This window comes from Pipistrellus kuhlii, unplaced genomic scaffold (assembly GCF_014108245.1).
Source record: "Pipistrellus kuhlii isolate mPipKuh1 unplaced genomic scaffold, mPipKuh1.p scaffold_m20_p_7, whole genome shotgun sequence".
NCBI lineage: Eukaryota > Metazoa > Chordata > Mammalia > Chiroptera > Vespertilionidae > Pipistrellus > Pipistrellus kuhlii.
In genome coordinates this window covers 56,067,699-56,094,481 of record NW_023425573.1, presented here as the reverse complement: position 1 = coordinate 56,094,481, position 26,783 = coordinate 56,067,699, and the positions used below count along the sequence as shown (strand labels likewise).

At 45.3% G+C, this 26,783-nt stretch overlaps 1 protein-coding gene across 3 annotated transcripts in view; it reads left to right on the top strand.

Moving 5' to 3' along the window:
* The window catches only part of KIF5C (kinesin family member 5C), a 150,465-nt gene that overhangs the window by 35,900 nt on the left and 87,782 nt on the right, over nt 1-26,783 (top strand). For all 3 annotated transcript variants that reach the window (XM_036421238.2, XM_036421239.2, XM_036421237.2), the window contains exons 2-3: nt 14,531-14,621; nt 22,253-22,326. In XM_036421238.2, coding sequence (XP_036277131.1) covers nt 14,531-14,621; nt 22,253-22,326 — 165 coding nt within the window. The remainder of the gene's footprint in view (nt 1-14,530; nt 14,622-22,252; nt 22,327-26,783) is intronic.

Here is a 26,783-nt window from a genome sequence, read left to right as displayed (position 1 = left end):
CATCAGAAATTCAATTTAATTAAACAACGATTTAAACATTTAATAGTTATCACAAATGCTGCAATGAACCAAAAAAATGGGTAAGATAGAAAACATGTTCTTAACTAAACATCTATAAAAGGTTAATATAAGTTGTAGTGGTAACAAATATGTGTATAGTGCTTCGCAATTTGTAAAGTGATTTTTCTGTGCCTTTTATTCTTTGGTTCTCATTACCACCACTTTAAACAAATATAATATGGGTCTTGTGATCCTGCACAAGTCAGGAACCTCTCTGAACCTGACCTTGTCACTTGTGAAATGCCAAGAGTGACAGTCACATTATCAGAGGGAAGTTGTGAGACATCTGTGACCCAGGCACAGTGCAAGATATGGCAGGTGAGTCACTCAAATACATTATTCCTCTCCCCTAGTTTCTGACCTCAGTGGTGCTTCAGATGACTAATCTGTATTATGGCATAGTTTGTGATCATAGCCCTCCTGGAATTGTATCAGAGAGCTTGCAAGCTCAAAGGAGCAGGAAGGAGGGTGGGGGTGGAGGTAAAGGGGGAAGAGAGAGAGAGAATGAACCTGTGACGGGGGTGGGGGGTGGGGGGGGAGAGGAGGGAGGGAGGGAGGGAGGGAGGGAGAGAGAGCTCTTTAAGAAAGCAGCTGAATGCAGGCAAAAATTAAGTGGTGGGATATAAGGTGGAGGAGGGGTGAGGAAGGAGAGGCAAGAGAAGCAGACTTCCAAGTGGTTTGACAGCGGGCCCAGATGGGGCAGTAGTTTGAGGGAGGACAAAGAAAAAAAAAAATAGAAGAAGATAACACAGGCTTTTTCCTCCTCTTCTAAAACCATGCTGTGAAAGGGAGATGCTGGAAGGAATGAAAACTGATGGGGAGCCACAGTATACACAGGGCTCCCTTCTCAGGGAGAAGGTACCAGTAAGCGTCCTCAGGTATCTGAGTGTGGGCGTCTGTTAAACACTTACTGCCCTCGATCCTTGGGCCAAAAGCGCCGGAATAATAGGTTTAAAGGGTTGCCTGCTGGCCCATCCGGGGCTGGTTGTGAAGGAGATGGCATTTGCCTTTGGTGCTCCCCTTCCCCCCCATCCTGATGTTCTCTCTTGGTCTGGGGGAACTCCCCCCCCCCCACTCCCCCCCCCAGTCTACTCAGAAATGAACAATTGTTTTAAATCTCTGTTCTATTAACTAATGAATCTGGTAAGCTTAATTGCTGTTCCTGGCAAAAGAGTAGAGAACTATTTTTTATTTCTGATCATAGCCTTCTGAAACATTGGTCTCTCTTATTGTCTGTTGCATTCATGGTTCACTTGTCTGAACTTCAGGAGAGAGGGCAGAAAAAATATTGGGAGATTTTTGCTTTTTAAATTACACCTGTTGCTGGCCACCCAACCCTTCCAGTAGCTTAAGCACTAAACAAAATAGGATGCCATATCCTCCAAATAAAATTAAAAGTCTTTTTTTCTGATTACAAAATTGTGGCTTAATTTAGTAATACCAAATTTTTAAAGAATTTTTTATTTTTATTTTTATTTTTTGTGGGCCCAAGCACTTCATCTGCCAGTGGGAAAGCCACCTCTGCCTCTGGGTCAAATTTCTCTCCTCCTGGACGAGGGCAGTTTTCCCGGACTGGGATGTATGAGCGCGCAGCCCATCCATCCTGGACTTAGAGGCTGCGGAAGAGCTGTTTAGATTTGCCCCAGGAAGCTCCCCTTTCATAGCACTAACGCACTCTAATCGGATGGGGGAGCCACCTTTGACACTAATCATGACACAGCTACCCCAGACTTAATGGCCCTTGCTGGGTTTTGGTTAATGTAATTAATTACTCTGTCTTGTGGGCCATCTTTTTCTGTAATTTATGGGAGCCATTTTATCAGTAATATGTAAAAGCAAGTCATTGCGCTCTGGGTTATACTGTGTCATGTTCTAAACCCAAGTGCATGGCATTCTTTTTTTTTTCTTTTCTTCTTTTTTAAAAAAATATATTTTATTGATTTTTTTACAGAGAGGAAGGGAGAGGGATAGATAGTTAAAGACATCGATGAACGAGAAACATCGACCAGCTGCCTCCTGCACATTCCCCACTGGGGATGTGCCCACAACCAAGATACATGCCCTTGACCGGAATCGAACCCAGGACCATTGAGTCCTCAGGCTGATGCTCTATCCACTGAGTCAAACCAGTCTCGGCGTGTGGCATTCTTATACAACCTATAGTTGGGGGTTAAAAATGTTCCTGGAGGGTCATTGATAAGATGCAATATGGTGTCAAGGGTTCAAGGCTCAGCTGGGAACCAGATATTCTGGATCTTCTCGGTGCCTTTCGGCTGAAATCATTGCCTTTCACGTGGCATGACGTTATTCTTCATTCCCGGGAAGGGAAGCTAATACTCCTGCCCAGATTCTCCAGTCCTGAGAAACAAATGGAGACAAGGGGCCTGAACTTACCGTAAAAGCAAAATGCTATTCAATATATGGGGAAATTATAATTTTAAAAGATATTTCTGCAGAGTGAAAAAAACAAAAAAAACAAACCCCAATAGTTTTTCATTCTGTTTGTAATAAATATTTGCAATTTATCAGAAGCCTCTATAGGTATCATACTTAGCCAAGTGAAGTTCTGGGCAAAAGTTTTTCTATTTCATTTTTTAACTGAAGAGAGGAGAACTTTTATACGTGTGACCCTGTGGCTTCTGTGTTGGAGGCACCACCTGCGTCTCCGTGTGACGGGAGAGGCTTCAGAGTGACGGGTGGCCTGGGTGGCAGGGAGCTGAGCCGGGACGCTGCCCTGGGCGACATGCCCCCGGAACGGCTCAGTGTGGTCTGTGCTGAGTCCATCCTGTGTTCTCCTTTCAGTGACCCAGCTTTTCGGCCTCCTCCTCAGCGAGGAAGGTTTGATTTTTTTTATTTTTCTTTCTTCCTTTTCAGCCTTGACTTGGCAGGAAACCAGATCTGCTGAAATCACATAGCAGCAGTTTTCATTCATTTCCCTAAATATGCAGCACCCTGGGCTCAGTCCAGTTCACAGTTTACCTTCTCATGTGCTGTGTGTGTGGTCAAGATAGAAGCCACTCTTACGGGGAATAGCCAGGACCCGTGTGCTGCCCATTATTGCGGCATAGAAAGAGCCAATCCTTCACTTTACAGAGAGGGGAAGGCCCAGAAAATACAGGTCAATAGGCATGTGAGGGGCGAGGCTCTGGATTCGAACCAGTTCCCCTGACTGTACGCATCCCTGTATCTTGGTAGCTTAAGGAAAAGAGCAGTTCAAGGGCAAAGATGCGGGGTAGGAGAGATCATTGTATTTTGATAGGAGATGAAAGTCTTATCCAAATAAGAATCATGTTTTGAAACACAGATTCCATTTATTTCTTTAACTCTTCTGCCTTCACGTTGCCTATTAGCCAGGCAGTAATCCTGCCTTTCTTCATTATCGCTTGGGCGGGTTGCCTTTCCAGAGTGGTTTGTCACAGCTGTCTGTGGTCTTGACAGTGCTTGTGTGTCCCCACAGCAGGACTCTTGGCAGGAGGGGGAGAATTCTAGCCTGGTTTCCTCCGGTAAGGTTCAGTCCTCGGAGCTGCTTTTGTCCGTCCATTCTTGACTGCAGAGGTTGGCATCGCCGTGGCAACACCGCGGGAGCCAATTGCTGCTTTATGGACGTCAATGTCTCTTCTAGGAGCAGCCTTGGCTTTAGCCAGAACTGGCACCAGGGCCTTCCCTGGGGCACAGAGCCAGTACCGGCAATGGGATGGGAATGACTGGGTCCAGCTCTGGCTTAGCAGTCATAGACCCAGTCCCAGAGCCATCCCAGCGCTGCGGGGGGGCAGGCAGTGGAGGGTGAGAAGATGGAGCTGGAGTGGAGGGTTCAGCTGATGGGAGAGAGCAGGCTGCTTCACCATAGGGTTTCCTTGTGCAGCTCCGATTACAGATTGATGAACCTGGGAGAGGATGTCACAGTGACAGGAAGGAGCTGCTGGTCACTGTCAGGTCTGGAGTGCTTCCGCACGGCGGGCTCTGGGGGCTTGCAGGCCGGCTCCAGAGAAGTGGGAAGGTGGGGGTGGGGTAAGTAGTTGTGAAAGGGTTAGAAGAGAGGGCAGCTCTGTGACGGCTGAAATCATAGAGTGTGGGTGTGGGGAACGAGAACTGTCAGCTGGTAAAGTTTCAGACACACTAGAGAGATACTCTCCCTCCTCCAGCACCCAGCACCTGTTCACGCTGTCCTGTGTCTGATCTCCCAGGTGCTCCTCTGGCAGGTGTGAGTCCTCATCACCGTCCAGACTGTTCCCGAGAACCCACCCCACCCGTACGCAGGCGCTCTGTGAGGCCGGGGCCTGCAGCCGCCGGCAGCAGTCCTGTGTGATCTGGGCAGACGGGGCCCCCTGCGCCCAAGGTTTAGCAAGTGACCAGCGCCCTTTTATGAAGAAAAAGGTGCCCTTTTTTCTAGGCCAGTGTCCCAAGCTCACAGCTTGTTAAATTTTAACAAGGATTTCCATTTTCACTCACCCCCTTCTCTGGACATCAGCCAAATGTGATGGCTCCGTAAGTGATTCCACAATCCGGAATTTCTTAGGACCTGCTGAGTGAAACACTGGAAAGCACGTCTAAGGTTTTGCCCGATCCCGGAAGCAGATCCTGAGACCAGGATTCAAGTGCAAGCTTCCTTGGGAGGCCGATCCAGGGAACACTGAGGAAGGGTGATGTGAGGCAGGAAATTGAGGGAACCAAGGTGGGGCTGGCATCACACCACGTCCCACCCCGAGCAATGGGAGTTTTTCCCCGGTGGGGAACTCTGGGAGCCAGAATCACCCCCCTCTACTTCCACTCCTGGGTGAGGGAGCTAAAGTATTTACCCCAACTCCTGCCAGCCATTGGTTGAAGACTGCTGGGTCGGTGCTGGGAGGTCCTGGCCACCTGCAGGCCATACACTGGCTGCCAGCAGCCAGCGTTCAGGCAGAGAGATGCAGGTGTTGGAGGTGGGGCCGGCCTGTGAAGTATGGTGATGATTGAAAGGTCATGGTCAGGACCCGGGAAGCATCTATTTCAGGATTGTAGTTGGGGTTCACACGAAAGTTTCCAGGAAGCTCTAAAGCTGTACTAGCAAAGTGGGTGAGTCTCCGTGGACTCTATGGACTCAGCTCCTTGTATTTCTTGAACAAGCATTATGGCTGGATATAGACATTTTATTTGTTTTTAAAGCATGTATAGGATGGCCTTGGACCCTCAGAAATTAAATGACCCTGTGCTCCGTGGATCCAGGCTCATGAGTCACAGACCTGTGGGCCAGAAGCTGCCCGAGGTGTGCTTTGCTACTTGGATGTTGTAAGGGCACCAGCATGCCAACCTTCTGAGTCGATACATTATAACACAAGTACCTGGTTATAAATTGGTCCAGATTTCTTATTGCAAAAACAGTGCTGACCACATCTTGAGCATCTTCCGTAACACTATACTCTGCCCTAGATTCTTCATTTGCATGAGCATATCTAATCCTCACAGGAGGCCTGCATTGTGGGTATGATTGGCTCAGTTTTACAGATGGGGAAGCAGCCTCCAAGAGATGGGAATGATACCCAAGTGCCTTTGAATTCATTTCTGCTTTCCTTGGGCAACACTCAGAATTGGTTACTGCAGTGAGGGGCACAGAAACCCTACGGAAATCCCTTTTAAGTCACCTCCTCCTGGTTCACTGTTCTCTTTCATAAAGCACATGAATGTGTATAACTTCTACTTTCATAAGATGTTTCTCTCATGTTGGGCCATCTTATAAATGTTGAGATAATAGCACAACAGTGTGTTAAAATGGTTGGCGACATCTCTGTATCCATAATGTGTATGTAAAAATACATTTTATGGTATATTAAATTTCAATTTAAAAAAGTTCTCCCAAGATGTAAGTCAGCATCACAGAGAAATACCATTGCATACCTTAATAAGATTGTTATAATAAAGAAGACAGACAGTAACAAGTGTTGGCAAAGGATGTGGAGAAATTGGAGCCCTCATATACTGTTGGTGGCAACCTGAAATGGTACAGCCACTTTGGAAAACAATTTGTCAGTTCCTCAAAAAGTTAAACATAGAATTATCTTATGACCCCTCAAATTCCAATTCTAGATATAGACCCAGGAGAAAGGAAAACATGCATCCACATAAAAAACTTTTATATGACTGCAGCATTCTAGTAACCCCAAAGTAGAAACAACCCAAATGTCCATTAATTGATGAATGGACACATAATATGTGGTAAATGCATACAATGGAATATTCAGTCATAAATGGGAACGCAATACTGATTCATGATAGAATATGAACTTTGAAAATATTATGTTACGTGGAAGAAACCATTCACAAAAAGCTATATATTATATAATTCAATTTATATGAAATGTCCAGAATAGGCAAATATATAAAGGCAAAAAGTAGATTAGTGGTTGCCCACGGCTGGGGGAATTGGAGGTTGGGGAGTCATTGTTTGTGGGTACATACTTTCTGTTTGGGGTGATGAAAATGCTCTGGAATTGGTGGTGACATTTCCATAACTTTGTGAATATTCTGACAAGCACTGAACTGAACACTGTTATTAAAGGGGTGAAATTTCAATAAGCAAAACTTCTTGCAGGATATTTGTGTTGATAAAAATGAGTATCAACATTAACTGAAGGACTTCTACTTTTCAGTTAATGTTTTGGAAACTTTCTGTCAGCTTGTTACCAAAAAGCCCTTCACGGTCTCTAGTTTATCTTATTTAATTTCTTCTTGTGCAAATAAACATAATGCTTTACTGATGGCTTAACCTTAGACATCCTTGGAGTTCTTCAAGTTAAGACAAATCCATACAGCTTTTAGGAGGGAAATGCATTTGTCTTTCTCTTTCTCTTTTACCCTGTTTCCCTGAAAATAAGACAGTATCTTATATTAATTTTTGCTCCCAAAGATGCGCTAGGTCTTATTTTCAGGAGATGTCTTATTTTTCCATGAAGGAGAATACGGTACACATTTATTGTTAAATGAAAATAAAGGAAATTTATTACCTGTATACGGTACGGTAGTACGGTAGTTGTCCACACAAACCAGACAAACTGTGAATCCTACAGAATCAAGAATTTACTCATTTATTCAATGACAATCATGTCATCATCTTCTGGAACATCATCATAACAATCCAATTCCTGAATTTCCTGGTGAATCTCTGTGACTCCATTTCTTTCAGAATCAGTGGACCAAATCTCTCATGGTTAGCCTAGGGGGGGCCTTATTTTTGGGTGATGCCTTATATTTCACTTAGAAGGAAACCTGTAAGTAGGTTTTATTTTCGGAGGATGTCTTATTTTCGGGGAAACACGGTAGGTAAAATAAATTTGGCGGTTGAATACTTAGTTCTCTAAGTAAGACAAAGTTGCTATGTGGATGTAGGTAGGTCTTTGGTCCCGGGGTGTCTTGTTCTGGAGGACAATTCCAGGTCTAATGCTTCAGGGAGGCAGATCAACACAAGGACAAGCTCTCTGATACTTAGAGCTTGTTGAGTTTTGAGCACATTCACCGTCACCCATCAGGCCATGGAGTGAGGCGTGCATTGAGAGGAGGTTGGATGGGTTGACTCTAACCTTCCTATTAACTCTAGCAGCTGGGGTTCTAATGCTTCAGCTGTCCTACTCCAGTTCTCATAGCAAGGACTTCATTCATGGAATGAATCAGTTATATATTTGGAAATAATTTAGAATTGATTGGGAGGAAAGCAGAAAAAAAAGGACCAGAGACTTATGCTTGTTGTTTCCTTGATGTCTGGGGAGATTGCAACTGGTTCTAAAGCCAGAACTTCTGGAACCCCAGATAGGGAGCCAGGAGGTCAGGATTCTAGGCACAGATTTGTTAACTACTTAATTGGCTGGGTGACTTTTTGCAAACCATCTACCCTCTCCAGATTTTGTTTATTTGTAAAACATAATGTTTGTTTGGGATGGCCTTGAAGGACCTTTTGGCTCTTGAGAAATTCTAGAATTTTTCTTAATAACTTCAACTTTTAATAGCAAGTCTTTGGTCTGTTACCAGGAAGGCTTGCCATGTGCACAGCCACACTTTTCTTGCCATCCTTGTCCTTCTTCCCTAATGTTGGATTAAGCCCTTCCTTCCTCACTGGTTTCATGTCAGCGCCACCTTCATCATGGTTAACACTTGCTTGATCGCTATAGAGGCTACTAGGGTGGGTGTCTTTTGTTACCTCGTGAATCATTTGCTTTAATCTTTCATATTAGTCTTATGCTGTTCTGAATGCCTCCTATGATTACAATAAATCATAAGCCATTTAGGAAAACAGCAGAGTTTAAAGAAAGAACACTTGAAACCAGAGCCTTAAAATTATTTCCCAAAAGTAATAGAACTGATCATGTGAATGGGCCTTTGTTTTCCAGTGTGTGAAATGGGGATAATAATAGTTACCTCACAGAGTTACTATGAAAATTAAATTAAGACATAAAAGAGCTGAAACCGGTTTGGCTCAGTGGATAGAGCGTTGGCCTAGGAACTGAAAGGTCCCGGGGTCGATTCCGGTCAAGGGCATGTACCTTGGTTGTGGGCGCGTCCCCAGGGGGGCGTGTGCAGGAGGCAGCTGATCAATGTTTCTCTCTCATTGATGTTTCTAACTCTCTATCCCTCTGTCTTCCTCTCTGTAAAAAAAAAAAAAAAAAAAAAAAAGACATAAGTTTGGACCCACAGTGGTTGGTGATGGTGTGAGTGGACAGTTGGTGGCTAGAATAGGCTGAAAGAAGCTTTTCTCCTGTACTTTCAGGAATGAAGGTACACTAACACCTGGGCAGAGAGGTAATGATTGTTCTCAATAGTCAGTTCCTCTTCTGCATTCTCCACAGTGTCCAAAGGTAATTCCATGAAGTGAGTTTAAATCTTGCTGTGGAAATTTATGGTGCTCTCTCTTTTTTCTTTCTTAATAAAGATAGAAGTAAAGTCATTTACATCATTGGCCACCTTTGGCCACAACCCTTGGCTGGTCTTAGAGATTGTTATTAGATTTCGTCTTGATGATCTCTTCCTGCTGTTAACTCCTTTCTGCTTCCTCAACACCCGCCTGGCGCCCATCTCCTGAACCGTTAAGCGGGTCTTCTGCTTTCCTCCATCTCCCAGAGTAGCCTTCTGTCCTGGCGGGGGAACAACTGTGGGCTAACGGGTCAAATGTATTAATAGACAGGCCATATGGTTCACAGACAGTTTGCTCTCAACAGCCCTGATAGGAATTCTGGTAGTTTGATTTAAAAAAAAAAAATTTTTTTTTAAATTATAAAAATGTGAGAACCATCTGCTGTTAGTTTTTGTATGTGGTGAGTTCTTAGTTGCTCTGCCCCTCGCAGTTCTCACTGCTCCAGGTGGAGGCCTCCATGGCAAAGCTGGCTGACTGTGGTTTCCGTTGGGAAGTGTGTGTCCTTCATAAACTGCAGCAGGTTTGCCTACATGGAATTAGGTTTTGGAACTTGTGTAGCTTGTCTTAGTTGATTAAACGCTTTCATTATAGCAGTTCTTTTGATTGGTTGGGAATAGGTCACATACTAGTTGGAGCAAACTGAATAGGGGAATGTGATACAGAGTGATGGCAAGGTGGGTGGGCTGCTTTGGTTAGGATCATGGAAGCCGAAAAGGAAGAGAAACTGGAGTTGAGATCTGAAGGGTGTTAGAGAGCAGCCAAGTGAAGATCTGCAGTGCGAGAATGCTACAGGGAAGGAGAGTTAAGAGCAAGGTTTCTGAACCGAGGACTATGCAAGGTACGGAGGAAGTTCAGTGAGATGGAGGAGCATGCAGGAGCTGAGGGTGAAGAGGGGCTAGTTAGTATAACAGGAGGCACCTGCGGTTTTTATGGGAGGGGATACTGGCATCTGACTTACAGGTTTAGCGAGGTCCTTCTGACAACTCAGTGGGAATTGGATCGTCAGGAGCAAGGGTGGAGGCAGCAAGACCAGTGAGGAGGCTGTAGCTATTGTCCAGAGGAGAAACAATGGTGGCTTGGACTAAGGGTGTGTGGTATAGATGGTGAGATGTGGTAGAATTTGGGATATATTGTAGATGTGGGACCTGTGGAGCATACTGAATGATTTTAGTCTGAGTAACTGGGTGATTGGTGGTACAGTTCTTACTCAGATGTGGCGGGCTTGCTGGTTCATTTTAAGTTTGATATGGCTAATGGACATCTAAGTGAAATATGTCCACCAGGCAATTGAGTGCATGAATCTGGAGCTTAGATGGATATGTTCAATCAAGTTACGTGAATGTCAACAATGTAGACAGGAGGCTGCCTGTAGGACACACCATTAGCTAGAAGTTGGAAGGAGATACCAGCAAAGGACTCTGAGAGAGAGAGAGAGAGAGAGAGAGAGAGCGAGAGAGAGAGAGCAGCTAGAGAGATCGGAGAGAGCCCATCCTGAATAGGTAGCTGGAATGGAGTGTTCCCTCCTCATCAGTGTCGAGTGTTAGCACCAGCATTTGTATGCAGATGTCCTTCCAAAGATTATTTCCTAGCTATAAACTTAGTGACACCCAGAGCTAGCAAGCCCATTGGCAATGGCCTGCCCACAGAAACCTTCAGCTACAGCGGAGTCAGATATGAGTTTTGTCTGTCAGGATCTCTGAGACTTTTTAAAAAAATATATATATATTTTTATTGATTTTCCACAGAGAGGAAGGAAGAGTGATAGAGAGCTAGGAACGTCAATGAGAGAGAAACATCGACCAGCTGCCTCCTGCACACCCCCTGCCGGGGACGTGCCCGCAACCTCGAATTTGGCACCCTTCAGTCCGCAGACAGACGCTCCATCCACTGAGCCAAACTGGTTTCAGCAGGATCTCTCAGACTTTTAGACCATTACCAAAGAGTGATCAAATTTTTGCTGCTGTTTAATGCAATTCTCTATACAGTTGGCTATACCACAAATCAGTCTTTTGAAAATAATCATTCACTAAATTTTAATCCCAAGATTTTAAGACTCATCTAAAATAAAAGCATGTAACCAACTTAGTACACACATGGAAGGACAAATAAACATTCTTATATCTTTAACTATGGTACTTCATGTGTTAATCCTGGAAAGATAAGTCTTATAACAAACTATTTTTTCTAAATTTTATCTTTTCTTGACGTCAGCTTTTGTCGGGAGTTAATTTCAGTTCATGGGAGATTGTCGTACTATCTATTTTTCACTTGGTAAATGACATTTAAGTGAGTTAAATTTCACTTCCACCTCTTTTATAGTGAAACTATAATACACACTAATACACTTCTTAAGTCAAAGAACAATGTTGGGGAGTCCCATCTTTTTGTACTATATACTGTATTGTATAAGTCATTCTCCCCCCCTTCTGTATTCTGTGTGTTTTCTCTAAAACCCAGAGCAGAGTCATGCTGTAAACAAGATGGTTTATTTGCTGATTCTAATTAGGTTTGGAGACATAGTTGATTTGTTTTAAACTAAGCAAAGCTGCATTTCCTTTCCAGAAGGTTTTAAGGATGACAAATACTTAGGCAAACTCTGTGAGTGTTTTATTCTCACCTTCTACCCCACTGACATTTAGTTAAATGATAAAAATAGATAAAGCTAATAAGAATGTAGTGGGTAGATAGTTGGCAATAGATTGTGATGAGGAATAGTCTCTTGCTTATTCAACCAAGTAGTAATGAATGCAACTTGCTGGGAACAAAATATTAAAAAAATGATCCCTTTTCATAATCTATATATATAAAAACCTAAGTATCCTTTTGACCGGTAGCTATGATGCACACTGACCATCAGGGGGCAAATGCTTAATGCACAGACATGGAGACATGGGACAGACTGATGAATCTCAGAGGGAAGGGGGGAGGAGGAAGAGATTAACCAAAGATTTTATATGAATACTAGAGGCCTGGTGCAGGAATTCGTGCATGAGAGTGGGTGCACAGGAGGTTGGCTGATGGGGTTGGGGGAGAGGCCATGGGAAGTTGGCCACTGGCCCCCAAGGATGGAGTTGGCCTTCAGCCCCCTGGGAAAGGGGCCACATCTGCCACCACCCACCCCTGGTTTCCTATCCCAGCCTGGGCCTGAAGGTCCCAGTGGGGTCGGGAGAGGAGGCGATAGTTACCAGGCTGGGTGTGGAAGGAATGAATGCTGGATATGCTGGATGCCGCTGTTGGTGCCCCACCACCATGTGGTTCCTCCCCCTACTCACCCCCTTCCCATGTTGCTGCCACCACCTTGGTGAGTAGGTAGCCCCCAGGGAAGGGAAAAGGTGGGAATGAGACAAATCCTTGTGTCAAGGATCTGACTTTCAGTAGTTTGCAGCGAGGGAGCTGCTCTGCCATGTACGAAACCCCAACCCAGAAGCAGGTCTCTATGAATGGTTTAGCAGTGGTGGCTGATGGGGCTGGCTGGCTAGGGTAAGGAGCCATGGGAGGTTGGCTCTGGCAGTGCACTGACCACCAGGGGGCTGCTCTTGCATTGACCATCTGCCCCCTGGTGGTCAGTGCACTTCATAGTGACTGGTGAACTGATCATTTGGTTGTAATGGTCACTTAGGCTTTCATATATATATATATATATATATAGACTAGGGGCCTGGTGTATGGATTCATGCACCGGTGGGGTCCCTCACCCTGGCCTGCAAGGATTGGGCTGAAACCAGCAGTCCGGCATCCCCCAAGGGATCCCAGATTGCAAGAGGGTTTCACATAATAATTTCTATTGCTTTGTATAAAAACGGCAGGAGTTATTTGATGGCACCTTGAAATTCTTCATTAAAAAAAAATCTATATCTATATCTATATCTATATCTATATCTATATCCATATCTATCTCTATCTCTATCTCTATCTCTATCTATATATATCTTGATTTATTTCAGAGAGGAAGGCTGAGGGAAAGAGAGATAGAAACATCAATGATCAGAGAAAACCACTGATTGGCTGCCCACAACCCAGGCATGTGCCATTGACTGGAATCGAACTTGGCATCCTTCAGTCTGCTGACGCTCTATCCACTGAGCAAAACCAGCTAGGGCGAAATTCTTCATTTCCCCCCCCTCCAATTTGAAATAAGTTACTTCAAACTGGAAGTAGCTTACTTACCTGGTTGGCTCAATCCTATTTTCTAAGAATATAGCTAAAGCATAACACCTAAAGCCTGAGACCTTACCTGCCCTTGTCATAAGTAAGTAAAATGCTAAGCCAGTCTGACAGCTGTGTGCTTAGCTTTGCGTGAAGGTTATAGGATGTAACAAGCCTTGTCCCTGGGTCCCTCAGGAGGAGTTATCTTTTTGAGGTGTCAGACTTGTCCTTGGGTGGCTCCTAGTGTCCAGAGCATGTGTGGGAAGCACGGGGCAGGGGTGGGTGGAGGGGGGAGGGTGGCTCTGGATGCTCATCTTACCTCCTTTTCTGCCCTTCCCTCTGCCACGTGGGGAAAGTGAAGTTGAAGGGCCGCCTGTGGGTCAGGCTTGGGCAGCATTGGCACAGAAAAGGGAGAGACTGTGTCTGTCTTACCCACCTCCTGCCCTAGTGCCCAGCACGGTGCCTGGCATGTAAATGCCAAGAACTCCTGGTGGACGCCGAGTGATCGGGCGGCAGGGCTCATACAGTGCCAGGCGGTGCTTGTCCGCTTCCCCTCACAGTTACCTCCTGGAATCGCACACAGCCCAGCATCAAACCAAATCCCAAGACCCCACACCTGGGAAATCAATCACTGGGTCAGCTGTAAGGATGGCTTCCTTTGTCTCCAGAGCCTGACCCAGTGAAGGCACCACTGGGCATGTGAAGAAAACATTCGGGTTCTTGGGGACATGAAGCGGTGATGTCTTGCTAAGAAGAGCCGCTTCTTAGATCTGGTCTGTCCTCTTCCCATTGGGTCAAATCCATGCCCATCAGCCCATCACCTTAGGCTGGCTGTGCCCTGCAGGCACTGGCTCCCGCTTTCCTGGACCTGCCACCCTCCTGCATCTCCGCACACTGGGCCCCTCCTGCTTGCTTCGCCCTCTGTCTGGAATGTTCTTCCATCACCCTTCACTTGCCACAGTCTTTCTGATCCATTAAAGGTCCACTTCACAGGCACTTCCTCAGTGAGGCCTTCGGGCCCTCCCTGTCTTCCCTTTTGCCCCACACTTAGGCATTTTGCATTTCCCCTGTGCTTGCTTGCTTGCGTATTAGTTGTCTGCCACGCCTGATAGTGCTTCACACGGGCAGGACTGTTTTCTGGGCAGCATCCAGCCTAGCGCCCGGTTGAGCATAAGGTCTCAATAAACCAGCATTAGTTCAAATGAACAAATGATGGGTCAACCTTCTTTTCGTCAGAAAAAGTATTTTAAGTAAAAAAACCCCACCTTTTCTCCTCTCTGATCCTCAACACTGGACACATATTTCCTAGTCTTGGGAAAGAACTGCCTTAAAGATTAGGGCCAGGGATTTAGTGTCTGTTGTCTATATTAATATTAGTGCTTTTATTCCTAAACTTTTAACGTGTTTTCTCCCCTCCTCCCCCTTTTTTCTTCTGTCTTCCCTTTTTAGCAAGGGAAGCCGTATGTCTTCGACCGAGTCCTGCCTCCCAGCACGACCCAAGAGCAGGTTTACAGTGCGTGTGCAAAGCAAATTGTCAAAGGTAAGCACCATTCCTTTATTTTCTCCTGAGCCTTTCAGAGTAATTGAGAACATTAAGTGGTATTTGCAGCTTAAGAATCAATGTGCTTTGACTGTAAGCAGAGGCCTGCTAATTGGGCCCACCGAATGATAGCCCAGCCCGGGGTCTGGTCCTCATTTGCTGGGGATGTCATGCAAGTTATTTAACCTCCCTACACCCCCTTTCCAAGGAGATCTCTTTATTTCTTCCGCCACCTTCCTGGCAGAGCCATTTTATCACTTAGAAGCAAGGTGAGCTACGACCACACTTTTTCTCTGCTGGTTTTAAAATACTGCCGCAGGTGGCCGAGTTCTGTTTTCCTCCCAAGGAGAGATATATATATATTCCGGATGCTCCAATTGTATATTTTCGGTGGGTTTATTTTGTGCATCGGTCTCTTCAGAAAGATGCCTTAAATGTGGAAAAATTCTTGAGCGTCAAAGAATTTTTTCCAGCATCATAAAATCACACCACCTTGCTGGTTATTGAGCTGTTTTTTGCTACTCGGCTTTCCTTAATTATACTTCCCTCTAACCCACTTTCAGTCATCCCACTCCGATTCCAACATTGGTTCCTCCAGCGAGGCAGCCTGAAGCCTACATTTGTGTCCCGGAGATCCGTCTTTTTCCCTGGGATAAGCCGTGGCCCTGAGTGATTTGTGTCACAGGAACAGTAGGGAGCGGAAGCATTTGCCAGCCGTCCTCCCTCACCCTTTCCAACCAGGGGCAGGTCGGAGCTTGCCTTGCAGAGCTCACCATCTGCACTGAGCTGAGAGCCATCTCCTGCTACTTTGCTTTTCATCATTAAATCCTCGCTTTCAAATGCGAATGCTTCGGCATTTGTGCTTTCAAATGTCTTGATGCTGCCACCTTTATAGGCCGCTCTGGATTTAAAGAGCAAAAAATAAAAAACAAAGTAAGAAAAAAAAAAAACACCTTGTCCTGTTAGAGCTTATTTTTAGAAGCAGAGATGACTAACCTAATGCTTTGAACTCATGAAAATCAGCCCTGGGTACATCTGTTAGATTAATTTTGACCCTGGCCACCTGCGTGGGAGCCTGTCGGTATGCAGTGTTCCTGCTGAGGTGTATGGCTATTCACATTCCTTTTGCAAAAGTCAATTAATTTTGAAGATCTTCACAGTAACATTTTTAGAGAAAACTAAAAGGAAAAAAATGCCTGAATTTGAGCTCTTTTTGAATTAATAGGATAAGCCTACATGGATGGTAATTTTCATCTCCTCTTTATTTCTACTCTTTTGCTTCTCTTTCTACCTAAACATATTTTTTCCCCTCTGTTTTTTTTGGAGCATATAGTTCTAGTTTGTCCCTAGTCAGCCTTCCTTTCCCTCTATCATTATACTTGTTCATATCTTCCTTAAAGTAAATTTAATCACATATGAGCCAGAACCATCATCTTTTTCTCTCCTCTTCATTATCAGGACCAAATAGTATTTACCACATGCTGTGCTAAGCATGAGGGCCATCTGAATACATCCCCACCCTCCCTAAATTGTCATCATAATTAGAGATAAACTCCATTAAAAAAAAATCCTGTGATTAGCAAACAGCAATGATAATCTTTAAGTCTTTATTTACTAGAGAAACTCATGTCCCCCTTTCGGTGTGTGGATTTTTCTAAAGTAAGAAATGTTAGAAATAGCCTGGGAGCTCTCATGAAGATGTGACCTAACTGTGGATAACTTGAGACCCAATGTATGGTGAGCCACAAAGAAAACCATTTAGCATAAAATTAGGCCCTGATATGATATAATAAACACATTTTTCAGGCACCATAAATATTGCATAAACATAGTCATTTTGTAACAAGAAAGAGTACCTTAGTTTCCCTTGAAAGGAAATTAAGAAGGGAGTGATGAAGACCTGAGTTATCTTTTTTAACCCCAAATGAGGGGAAGTGGCCATGTATTTCGGCATCAGCCAGGTCAAACATAGATATGTAGGAAAGAATTCCTTGGGATAGATTGCAGTTACAACTAAGCTATCTCTTGCCATGACAAGCCCCGTTTAAATCGGGAAAGGGAGGTGGTGCTGTGGGGCCTTTTTTCTAGGGGCCGAGAATTAAATTAGATGACTGTGAAGGTCACCATAGTCTCTGTGATTCATGACAAGCTGGTGGACTCTGAGCTTTCCTTTCAAATCTGTCTAAACCCTTAATATTTTTGAGATCAAGAGGACTCCTTTTAACTGGCAACTTTATGCTCTCTCGGATTTTTTCATTTCCTTCGATGTCACTGGGTTTTTAAGTGTTTTACACATTTGATTCTAGAGCATGACATCTCCCACACTCTCATCTTTGTCTGGAGGTGCTTTTCAAAATGTTTTCTGAGAGAATATGTGGAATTTTCTTCTAGAAGAGGTTATAGGGTTTGTGACTACCAGCCTGGTATATAGGAAGATTCCCATAAATACCGAGGATTTAAAAACCAGGGTCAGTGGATACTGTTGTTGAGGTAGAGAAACTATGTCCCAGACTCCAGATGTCACTCAGGGCATTTGCCTTTCAAATAAACTAGATGTAGACTCTCCAGTGCTGGAGAAGGTGGTTTTCTAGATCTAGTTTCTTTAAACTTCATTCATTTGGTTGTTTCTTTCATCCATTCCTTATGCAAGTACTGCATATTAAATATCCACCATGTGGTAGATTCTGCTAGGGACTGGATAACAAAGATATGTAAGACTCTGAAAGAAGTTTTGAGTAAAAGAAAACAGACAGATGCAGCCATAATAATCATTCACATGGGTATTATGAGTTTTAAGGTGGTTGTGTGTGTAAATGCTATTGGAGCACAGAAGAAAGTCACCGGATACCAATTTTGATGGGTATGAAAGGGAATTGGAGAATTAAGGAAGGCTTCTTGGAAAGGTTGGACCCCCAGGACAGGAGAAAGGCTGTATAGGCAGAGGGAATAGCAAAAGCACAAAGACACAAATTATGTGGCGTGTTTGGGCAACTTATAGTGGAACAGGGTGCAGGGGGATGAGACTTAAAAAAAGTTTGGCAGGAACAGAGTTTGGTTGGAATTGGTGGCCTTTATCCTGTAGGCAATATAGGCCTATAAAGAATTTCAAGCTTAGAATATTTTCAAGTCTATTTTACTATTATGTTATTACATATGACTTTTAAGGAGATATGTTTACTTCTCTACTGTTATCTATTAGGCACCCTCTATGCACTTTACATATGTTATTGTATTTTAAATCTTAACAGGTCTATGGGATATAAGCATTATTTTCCCCATTGTACCAAAAAGGAATTTGAGGTGAAGCAATTGGACCAAGTCAATTAAGGGGTAGTGAGGCTGGGATTTGAGCCTGAGTTTGTCTGACTTACTTGGATTTTTCTGCACTGTCCTCACTTTTCTGGCAGGCCCATCCAAGCATTTAAATTTTTTTAATTTATTGATTGATTTTTAGAGAGGAAGAAGAAGGGGGAGGGAGGAGAGAGAGAGTGTGAGAGTGAGAAAGTGAGAGAGATTGATTTGTTCAAATCAATAATTTGTTCCATTGATTTATTTATGCTTTCATTGGTTGATTATTGTATGTACCCACAAACTTGGTGTATCCAGACAATGCTCTAACCAACTGAGCTAAGCTACAGGCCTGGGCAAATGAGCATTTAATAATAATTATTTTGTGAGTTGTTTCTTTCTATCAGCCATATGGACAGTTAACCCAGGCATTGAAATAAGATAGGGACAGGAATGGGGGTGGAAGGAAGGCAGAGGAGAAAGCATAGAGGTCACGGTTCTAGAACCTCCAGATGGCCCTGCCTGTTTGCCAGTAATGCATTTCAGTAGCCCAGCATTCTGGTTGGCCCTGGCATTCAGTGGGATCGCCTCCACATTCTCCGCACATGGGCTACTTGCATTCTTTGTTTGACTGGAGAGAGCCATAGGGTTCCAAGCTGGGATGACTTGTGTGTCAGCCACTGGTGCCAGAGGCCCTGGTGCCTCTGCCAGGCCATTTCACCTGGAACGCTGGGAGGAGGCCATGGCAGCCTCCGCGGGAACATGGTGTGTCGGTGTGATGTCGCCCTCCCCAAATTCTCACCAGACAACCGAACTAGCCCTTCTGCTCCAGGAAGGCCTGGGCTCAGAATTAGCGAAACCAGGACTGACAACTTGGCTTTTGAGGCTGCAGGAAGAGACAACAAGTATTATATATTCAAGTATCCCACTCCCCTCCTCCCTCCTCCTTGGAGAGGAGAAGTCCCTTCCTGCCTGCAGTGGACTCTCCGGGGTTTGCTCGGCCACCAGATGGACGTGTGCTGTGTTTGTGGGGTGCTGCTGGCCGGTGGTGTGAGCTGAGATTACATCACGCCAGAAACGGTTACAAAGGAAGGTTCTGTCTGGCTGAGCCGGTTCCCTGCTCTGTGGCTTTTGTCACGGTAGAGACTGAAACAAATGCTTTCCTCTGGCCCGGGAGCTGCCACTCACTGTGATGAAAGTGCCTTTTGTGGGCTGTTTCTGCTCGAGATGGTGGGTGGCTGTGTGGCTCCGCGTGGCGCTAGCTCAGGCCTCCAGCTCCTGTCCTCTCAGTGGTCCGTCTCCAAAGGCATTGTTTGTGCTTTCCCCCCCTCAGCCCTCCCCACTTCTCCTTCCCACCTGGAGGAAATGACCACACTTAGAATAAGCAAGTAAACAAACAAGCTCCCTCCCCAACGCAGAGTGGGGAGAAAATAGAGAACACTGGGTTCAGAGGGCCTTTTGTTTTCTTTCCTTTTCTCTTCTTTCCTTTTCTTTTTAATTTACCTTCTAATTCAGAATTCAATTGATAGAGAGCAGCCATCACTCCGTTCAACCTTGAGCACTAGGCAGTTTCTTCAACAATGAATTTATTGTAACATGATTGTAAAGACTTTAAGGCCAAGTGGAGTTTGTTCTGTTGGGCTTTTATTTTCTCTCTTTTTCCTAAAAAAAGAAAAGCACTGTGCTCAGTGTTGAAATAGCAGCAGCAAGCAATCAGGGATTCTCTAATATAGCTCCATGTGCTCGCCAGCTCCTCACTGCACAAGGTCACGTATGTGTCCCAGTTCTTACCCCGTGGGCACTCGGTGAGCCACAGCTGCCTGGGGTTGGCGGGGCTGCCTTCTGCTGAGCATGCGGGGAGTCAGGGAGGCGGACTGGCTGGGGCATCTGGGAGGCCCAGTCTGGTGTCCCGGCCCCATTGCTTTTCTGCAGGGGAAGAAGCCCGCGCAGGCTTTCTCCTGTCAGCGGGGCGCGGGCTCTGAGGTGTGGCGGGTTGCTCAGAGTCCCCGCCTGGGAACGTGGGCACTTGTAGGGTGGCCAGGGGCCCAATCCTGGGAGCAGAGGCAGCTGGACCCTCGGCCTTGGCTCCCTTAGCCCTGTCCTAATGCCTGAGCTAATGGGTCCCAGAATGCGTCCTACATGGAAGCCCTTTCAGGTTGGGGATGGGGGTGGGGGGGTGGGGGTGGGGGAAGGGATGTTTAATGTCTGCAAAACAGAAGCTTGCCCTAACCTGTTTGGCTCAGTGGATAGAGCATCAGTCTGTAGACTCAACCAAGGGTCCCAGGTTTGATTCCAGTCAAGGGCATGTACATTGCTTGTGGGCACATCTCCAGTAGGGGGTGTGCAGGAGACAGCTGATTGATGTTATTCTCTATCCCTCTCCCTTCCTCTCTGTAAAAAAAAAATCAATAAAATATTAAAAAAAGAAAAGAAATAGAAGTTTTAGTGCGGTGATGGAGCTAGAATTCTGGTTGCCTGGAGTTGTTTGTGCCATGAATATAGAATTTTAAAAATACAACCAAAGGAGCACACTCTCCCTCCCAGGAGCACATCACACCTTCCCCTTTCTCTCATTCTTCCCCCAGAGGCACATCTCTCTCTCCTCAGTTCCAAGGGACTCGCAGCCAGGGGAGCATGGGCAGCGTCAGTTAGTCCTGGGCTTACCCTGAAGCTGTTTTTCTCTGGCTTCCCAGGGAGATGACAGGAGCTGGGTCTGGGCTTATTTCTTTCCCATGTTTCCAGAGACAAAGCCCTAGGCTCTCTTGCCACTTCTTCTATCCCAGGCCTTTCCTTGTTCCCTGTCCCTAGCTTTAATCAATGCAATATCAAAATAAAATAAAATAAAATAAAATAAAATAAAATAAAATAAAAAAGTACAGCCAAATGCAGAACCTTTTTCCTGGGTCCTTCAAAGCTTATCACATTCGTGTATGTGTAGAGGCTCTCTGCTCTGGCCACTGATTTCAGCTCTGAGGAAATTTTTGTCTGACAAAGTTGGCATTTTCAGTGAAAACTGAAGCTTGAACCTCCAGCCCTTCCATCTTCTTCAAGTTTTTGCTTTCCCTGTTACCAGGGAAACCATTACCAGAAGTCTGATATGTGTGAACATTCTCTCAGTATAGCCTGATGAGAAATCTTGAGGGCTGCTACGATTTAACAAATCCTGCCACTTAATTTTCCCTTTCTTAGTTTCCTAAAGGACATCCCACTTCCTTTTCTGTTCAGACTTCAGTAACCTCAGATCAGTAAAATGTATATTAAATATTTTTTTTTTAGGAAATCCAACAAAACAACAAAAACCAGCTTGCATCACACAATTTAGAGAGACCCAACCATCAGCCACGAACACCTGATCAGGACCTGAGCTAGCTGGAGGGATTGCCTGGCTCCCTCCCTGAAGAGGACAGCTGGGTGGGGTCCTCTCCCTGCACCACCCTTTGGGGAATGAAGTCTCCTCCTCTTATGTAGAGAGGGTGGTCAAGGATATTCATTATGCACCATTCCCCTTTCCATGAGGTTTATGTGGATGCAGGAGGAAAACAAGCACACAATGTATTTTGATGACCTCTGCTGCTTTGAAAGAATTTCCCACAGATAATCTTCAGCACAGAGCAGGCTCCATCACACCCTCCTCATCCCCATGGGAGCCGGCTGCCTTGTGCGGGTGCCCAGTGCTCGCAGTGCATTAAAGGAACCCCGATGCTGATGGGTTCAGTCGCTAAAAACAGAGGCATTAACTTTGAGTCAGGGCTTTGGCGGTGTGGGGGCTGACTGGGTTGTTGCTGTGTGGCTCAGTTTACAGAGCGGGGCCTGCCCCCACGGCTCCTCTGCAGGGGCTCTGGTGCGGCCTTCACAAGAAACCTCCCCAAGGAGCTCGCCTGGGCCAGGGTTCAGACCAACCCAAATCAGACCTTCAGGAAAGAAATTCTGTTCTGAACCTCACTCCAGAGACTTAGGGAACAAATAATGATTCTTCCCCTGGCTGATCCCAAGAGAGCAACTTAGAGAAGAAAACCCAAGTATCTTTCTACTAAAAGGAAAATATAAGCTCCACATCTGTGGTAATTTTTTGATGTTCCTGGGAGAAGTGTGTGTGTCTGCTTCCCTCTACCCTAACAAGTTCTGGAGGAATGTGAGTCCATTTCTCTTGTTTGTGGAGCAAAAGAGACTCATTTCTGCCTTTCCCCTCACAATTCTATTATACTTAAAAATTTAATTTTAGCAAATGGAGTCGAAATATCAATTGTGTGAAAAATGAGATGGACCATTTGGAAAATGTAATTTAAAAATATGCATATGAGCAGAGTAATGGGTTAATTTCACTTGTTTTTTCTTGCTTGCAGATGTCCTTGAAGGTTACAATGGGACAATTTTCGCTTATGGACAGACTTCGTCAGGAAAAACGCACACCATGGAGGTACGATTGCAGCGGGCTGCGATGTCAGGCTCTGAGACTGAACACAACTTGAAGTGCATGTGGCTTTTACTGGGCAATAGAGATGGTTAAGGGATGGTTATGTTTAGCCAGTTCATTGTATCCTTAAGAGTTTAAAAATAATGGGGAGTAATAAAATCTCAGGAGTTCAGTATTAAAAAAAAATCCTTTGTTAATAGCTCTGTCATAGTAATAATAATTTTATTAAAATAATCATCAACAAGCTAAGCAGTGGTGTGAGTATTCGTATGGACTGAAGCCCAGTCTAACAGAAAATCTCTGTGAAAATCATTTACCCTAAGGAGGAACCCAGGAGAGGCGTCTCCTCAGAAATGCAAAAAACTGTAGGTCAGAGATGAAAGAAGTTAACTTGTGGACCAGATTCAGCCCACAGACGTATTTTTGTTTGGCCTGCACAGTGGTTTTGTTTTGTTTATAATTTTAGGCAATGTTTAAAATGAAATGACTTAACACAATTTTAAGTGTCCAAATTTGGTTTAAAATTCTGAAGATCTAGCAACACTAGGTAAGATTTCACCATACTGTTAAGGGTGAGCTTCAAAGCAGGGATCTTCATCGTCCTGGTCATGTTTCTATTCACATGTCTAGTGTGTGGGACTAGGAGAGGTTTGATGCTGTTAAAATGATACTCTTGTGGTGGCCCTAGCCTTGGCCGACCCATGTGAATGGGGCTGGGCTCTCTGGTCTGCTCTGGCCCACTCCATGCACACCATGAGTATGAGTTCATCTTCAGCTTCCTTCCTCATTCACTCACACACCTGGCCTCTGTGGGTGCGTGAGCGTGTGACCCCAGCTTGATTGTGGGCCACGGAGCTCTGTGGCTCAGGCTGTCCTCCAGACAAAGCACATTTGCTGACAGACTGGCCCCTGAACCTCTTCTTTCCCTGCTTTCCCCGTGGCCTCCTGGAGGCCTTCAGGGCCAGGTCTTTCTTCTGAGGCGGGGCCCACCTGGCATGTAGGAGAGGCGCAAGAGTGGTTATTATAAGAGACTGCACTGAGAAACTTTGGGGGAATTCAGTTTCTAAGAGGGGTAAGATGAATCCTTAATCCTTCAAGCTTAGGCTTTTCCATTTACGGTGCCCTCCTGGGAATATCGCGGAGACAGCTGCTGCAGAATCAGTTTAGCTTATGAATCATTCCTATTGAAGAGGAGATTTCAAAGGCACGAGGCTAAAATCCTCGGGGCGCTGATGTTCTGCTCACACTGATTTCAAGATGGGGTGTGACTCTGGGGATCTCATTTCTGTTGTGTGGACTCGCTTTCACCATTTTGCTGGAGACAAAGAGGTTCAGAGGCTGCAGAGATGAAAGGAAGCACGGGGCTTGTTTGCCACCTCCTCTTGGCAGGGCAGGATGCCTCCTGACCCCGGCCTCCTCCAGCAGCACAGCTTGGCATGCAGCCCCAGGGTCCCGTGCTGCTGCCCCAGCCCCTCGCCTGCCCCTCGTACTGGGTCCCAGACCCTTACCCTTCTAGATTCGAGAAGGGTTGTTGCTATGCATTTTCCAAGTCCCACCCACTCCAGTAGCCTGAGACTGAAGCTCCTTCCTAGGTCAGAAGGCATAGGAAAGAGAGAGGGCATCTCCTGAGGATATCAATTAATCTAGGTCTTGGGAAAATTACCAAATAATATACAAAACAGCAACAACCTCCCCCAAATGCATTATTTAAAATTCTATAAAATCTTAGAGAATGTTTACAAGAGCGACCTTTTTAGCTTTAGGGATTAAGCATTTTTGGAAAATGCAAGGCGTTCGCTAAATATCAGGTATTTACATTGTAAACCATTGAAGGAAAGATTCCAGAGTAAAATCTGGGAGTGGGAAGAGTAAGTGGGTGCACAATGCTGGCAAAGAGGTGTGTCGGCAAGTTAAAACTAAAATTGGAGGCATTTCGTTAATGAGAGCACCTCCAAGAGGGACTCGGGACCAAAAGGGAACTGGATTCTGTGCCGATCACGCTCACAGCCGCCTGAATCCCGTGGCCCTCCTCTCCGTGTGGGTTTTAACCGGCTGAGAGCATCTGAGAGTGACTTTTGTAAGTCACATCCTCATGCCGACAGGAGGAAGGAGTGGGGGACGTGAGGCCTTTCCTAGTGCCCCCACCCCATTTAATCTGGTTCTTTCTGGGGGTGATTATAAATTGGAGAAAAGGTAGGGGATATTTTAGAGGAAAAAAAGGAATCCCAAGCCAACGTCGTGGAGACTGCAGGAGACCGAGAAATCCAGGACCCTGGGACGCAATTAAATGGAAAGAAACCCTGCGGGCTTTGCACCGCCTGAAAGGAGCGATGTTGCCATTCGGAGTTACCCACTGTGATCCTTCAGAGGCTTTGGGCGGGGACGTGGACGCACTGAACGGACAGAGCTGTCACATTGTAAAGCTGTTTTCATGTTAATCCCCCCATTTTTGTTCTGACATCCAGTGGTGATTCCATTACCTTCTGTTGAGGGGAACAAACAGATAAGCCTACATAAAATTGGGAAAGATTAGCTTTTGAAGATGGAGCATTTAAGGCGGATTTTCAGTAAAAATATGAAACCCTTGAGAGTGCTGGTGCCGAGCGACAGGCCCAGCGGCCTGGCCTGGGCTGGGGCCCTGCACTGGAGGTGGTGCTGCTGGGTGCTGCCAGGGTGGGGGGAGAGGCTGCTGTGGTTCCGCCTGTGGTTCAGCCTTACCTCGTGGCCTTTAGCACACTGACATGGATGGAGGAGACACTGGTGTTTTTCCATCTGCCCAAAGGGACACCTGAGGCCAACGAAAGGGTATGGGCTTCCCTGCTGCCGAGAGAGCCCGCCAAGTGGTTTTAATGAGCCTGTCTGAGTGCATTGCGCTGGTGGTTGCCTGCTTTCCCATCTTAAGTGTTTCAGGAAACGTCCTCCTTGGGAGGTTGAGGAGGCAGCCGGGCCTGGAACAAAGAGAGTGTTGTTTTGTGGCCCTCGGCCTGGGTCTGGTTTCCTTTTTCATACTTGCTCCTAGAAGGCCATTCTGAGAAGTGGGGGACGTTTTTGAAGATTATACAGGATCAAATATTTTTAAAAAAACGTTCTTTTGCTCTCTTGGAGGGGCATGATGATGAAGTAATATGTTTCTTTGCTATTGAAGTCCATCCCTGATCCTCCTGCCAATTAAACTTGTTCTCTAAATGAGCATTGTTCTCTCTGGTTCATGTACCTTTGCTATGTTATTTCCATCTTATCCTCTCTGCCTGCATCCTCTCTGCCCGTCCCTAATCTTACTCGTCCCTCAGGAATCAGTTCCTCAAGGAAGCCATCCCACCCCTCCCCACCTGAAGGAACTTTCCCTTCTCTGGTAGCGGTCTGCTTCTTTACCACCTTTGATTGCCCGAGGTTAATATTTGTTGTATGTGTGTACATGTGTATTTCATTTGCAAGGTAATTAGCCAGAAGCAGTGAAGGTCTTCTTAATGGAACACCTCTGTCTCATTCCCCCCCCCCCCACACCACACATATTAACACATGTACACACCACTCACACCCAGACTTTGCCTACACACACCGCATACCACACATATACAGTACACACACACCACATACCACACATATGTACTACAGACACATACCACACACACAACACTTCACAAATCAAAACCTTCCTCCCCCTTCCCCTTCCCCACACACACAGATTGTTTGAGCAGGCTCAGTCCACTGAGCATAAAGGCCCCCACCATTCTTGGGCTTATGTGCTAGATCAAGCATCTCAGTCCTTAAGCTTGCAGTAGATTGGGGATCACTTCTGTCTCCAAATGAACATGTGCTTCCCTCTCATGTGTTGTTGGGGTGGAGGCTTCAGGGAAACTAAACGGGGAGCGTCCTAGATGGACCAATGGTTCTGCCTCGGTTCTTTCCCTGACAAAGGCAAGCAAAGGATGTCAGTACTGTATTAACGAGGAATCAATTGGAAGATGAATCCGTTGTAAGGGAAAGTGTCTAGGGAAACAGATTCGAGTCCATTACACATGATATTTGGATTATCAATCATTCTTCTTTGGTTGTGGATACTGAGGAGAAGCTAAAGGATTGTGATGAATTATTAAAGAGCTCTGGAGAGAGTGGGGGTGGGGGAACTTTTAGGCTCTGAGTCAAGATTGGCCCCATGGTGTCACAGCATGTGACTGGAGAGATCTGTGTTTTCACCGCAGGTGTCATTTCTGCCAATGCTTCCACAGTTCAGGGCAAATGAGGCCCAGTATTTGATTTGTTACATGTTTATGCAAATTAAAGTGACCAACATTTGAGCCGTTCAGTCTCTGTCATTTGATGTTGCTTCATAGGATACATATTAATGGTGTGGATAGAAATATGTTTCAGACCTCAGGTCAAATAAACTCCAACAACTGCTTAATGAGAGCCTGTTATGAACTGAATAATAGGATGCTAACGTTTATTGTCACTGATTT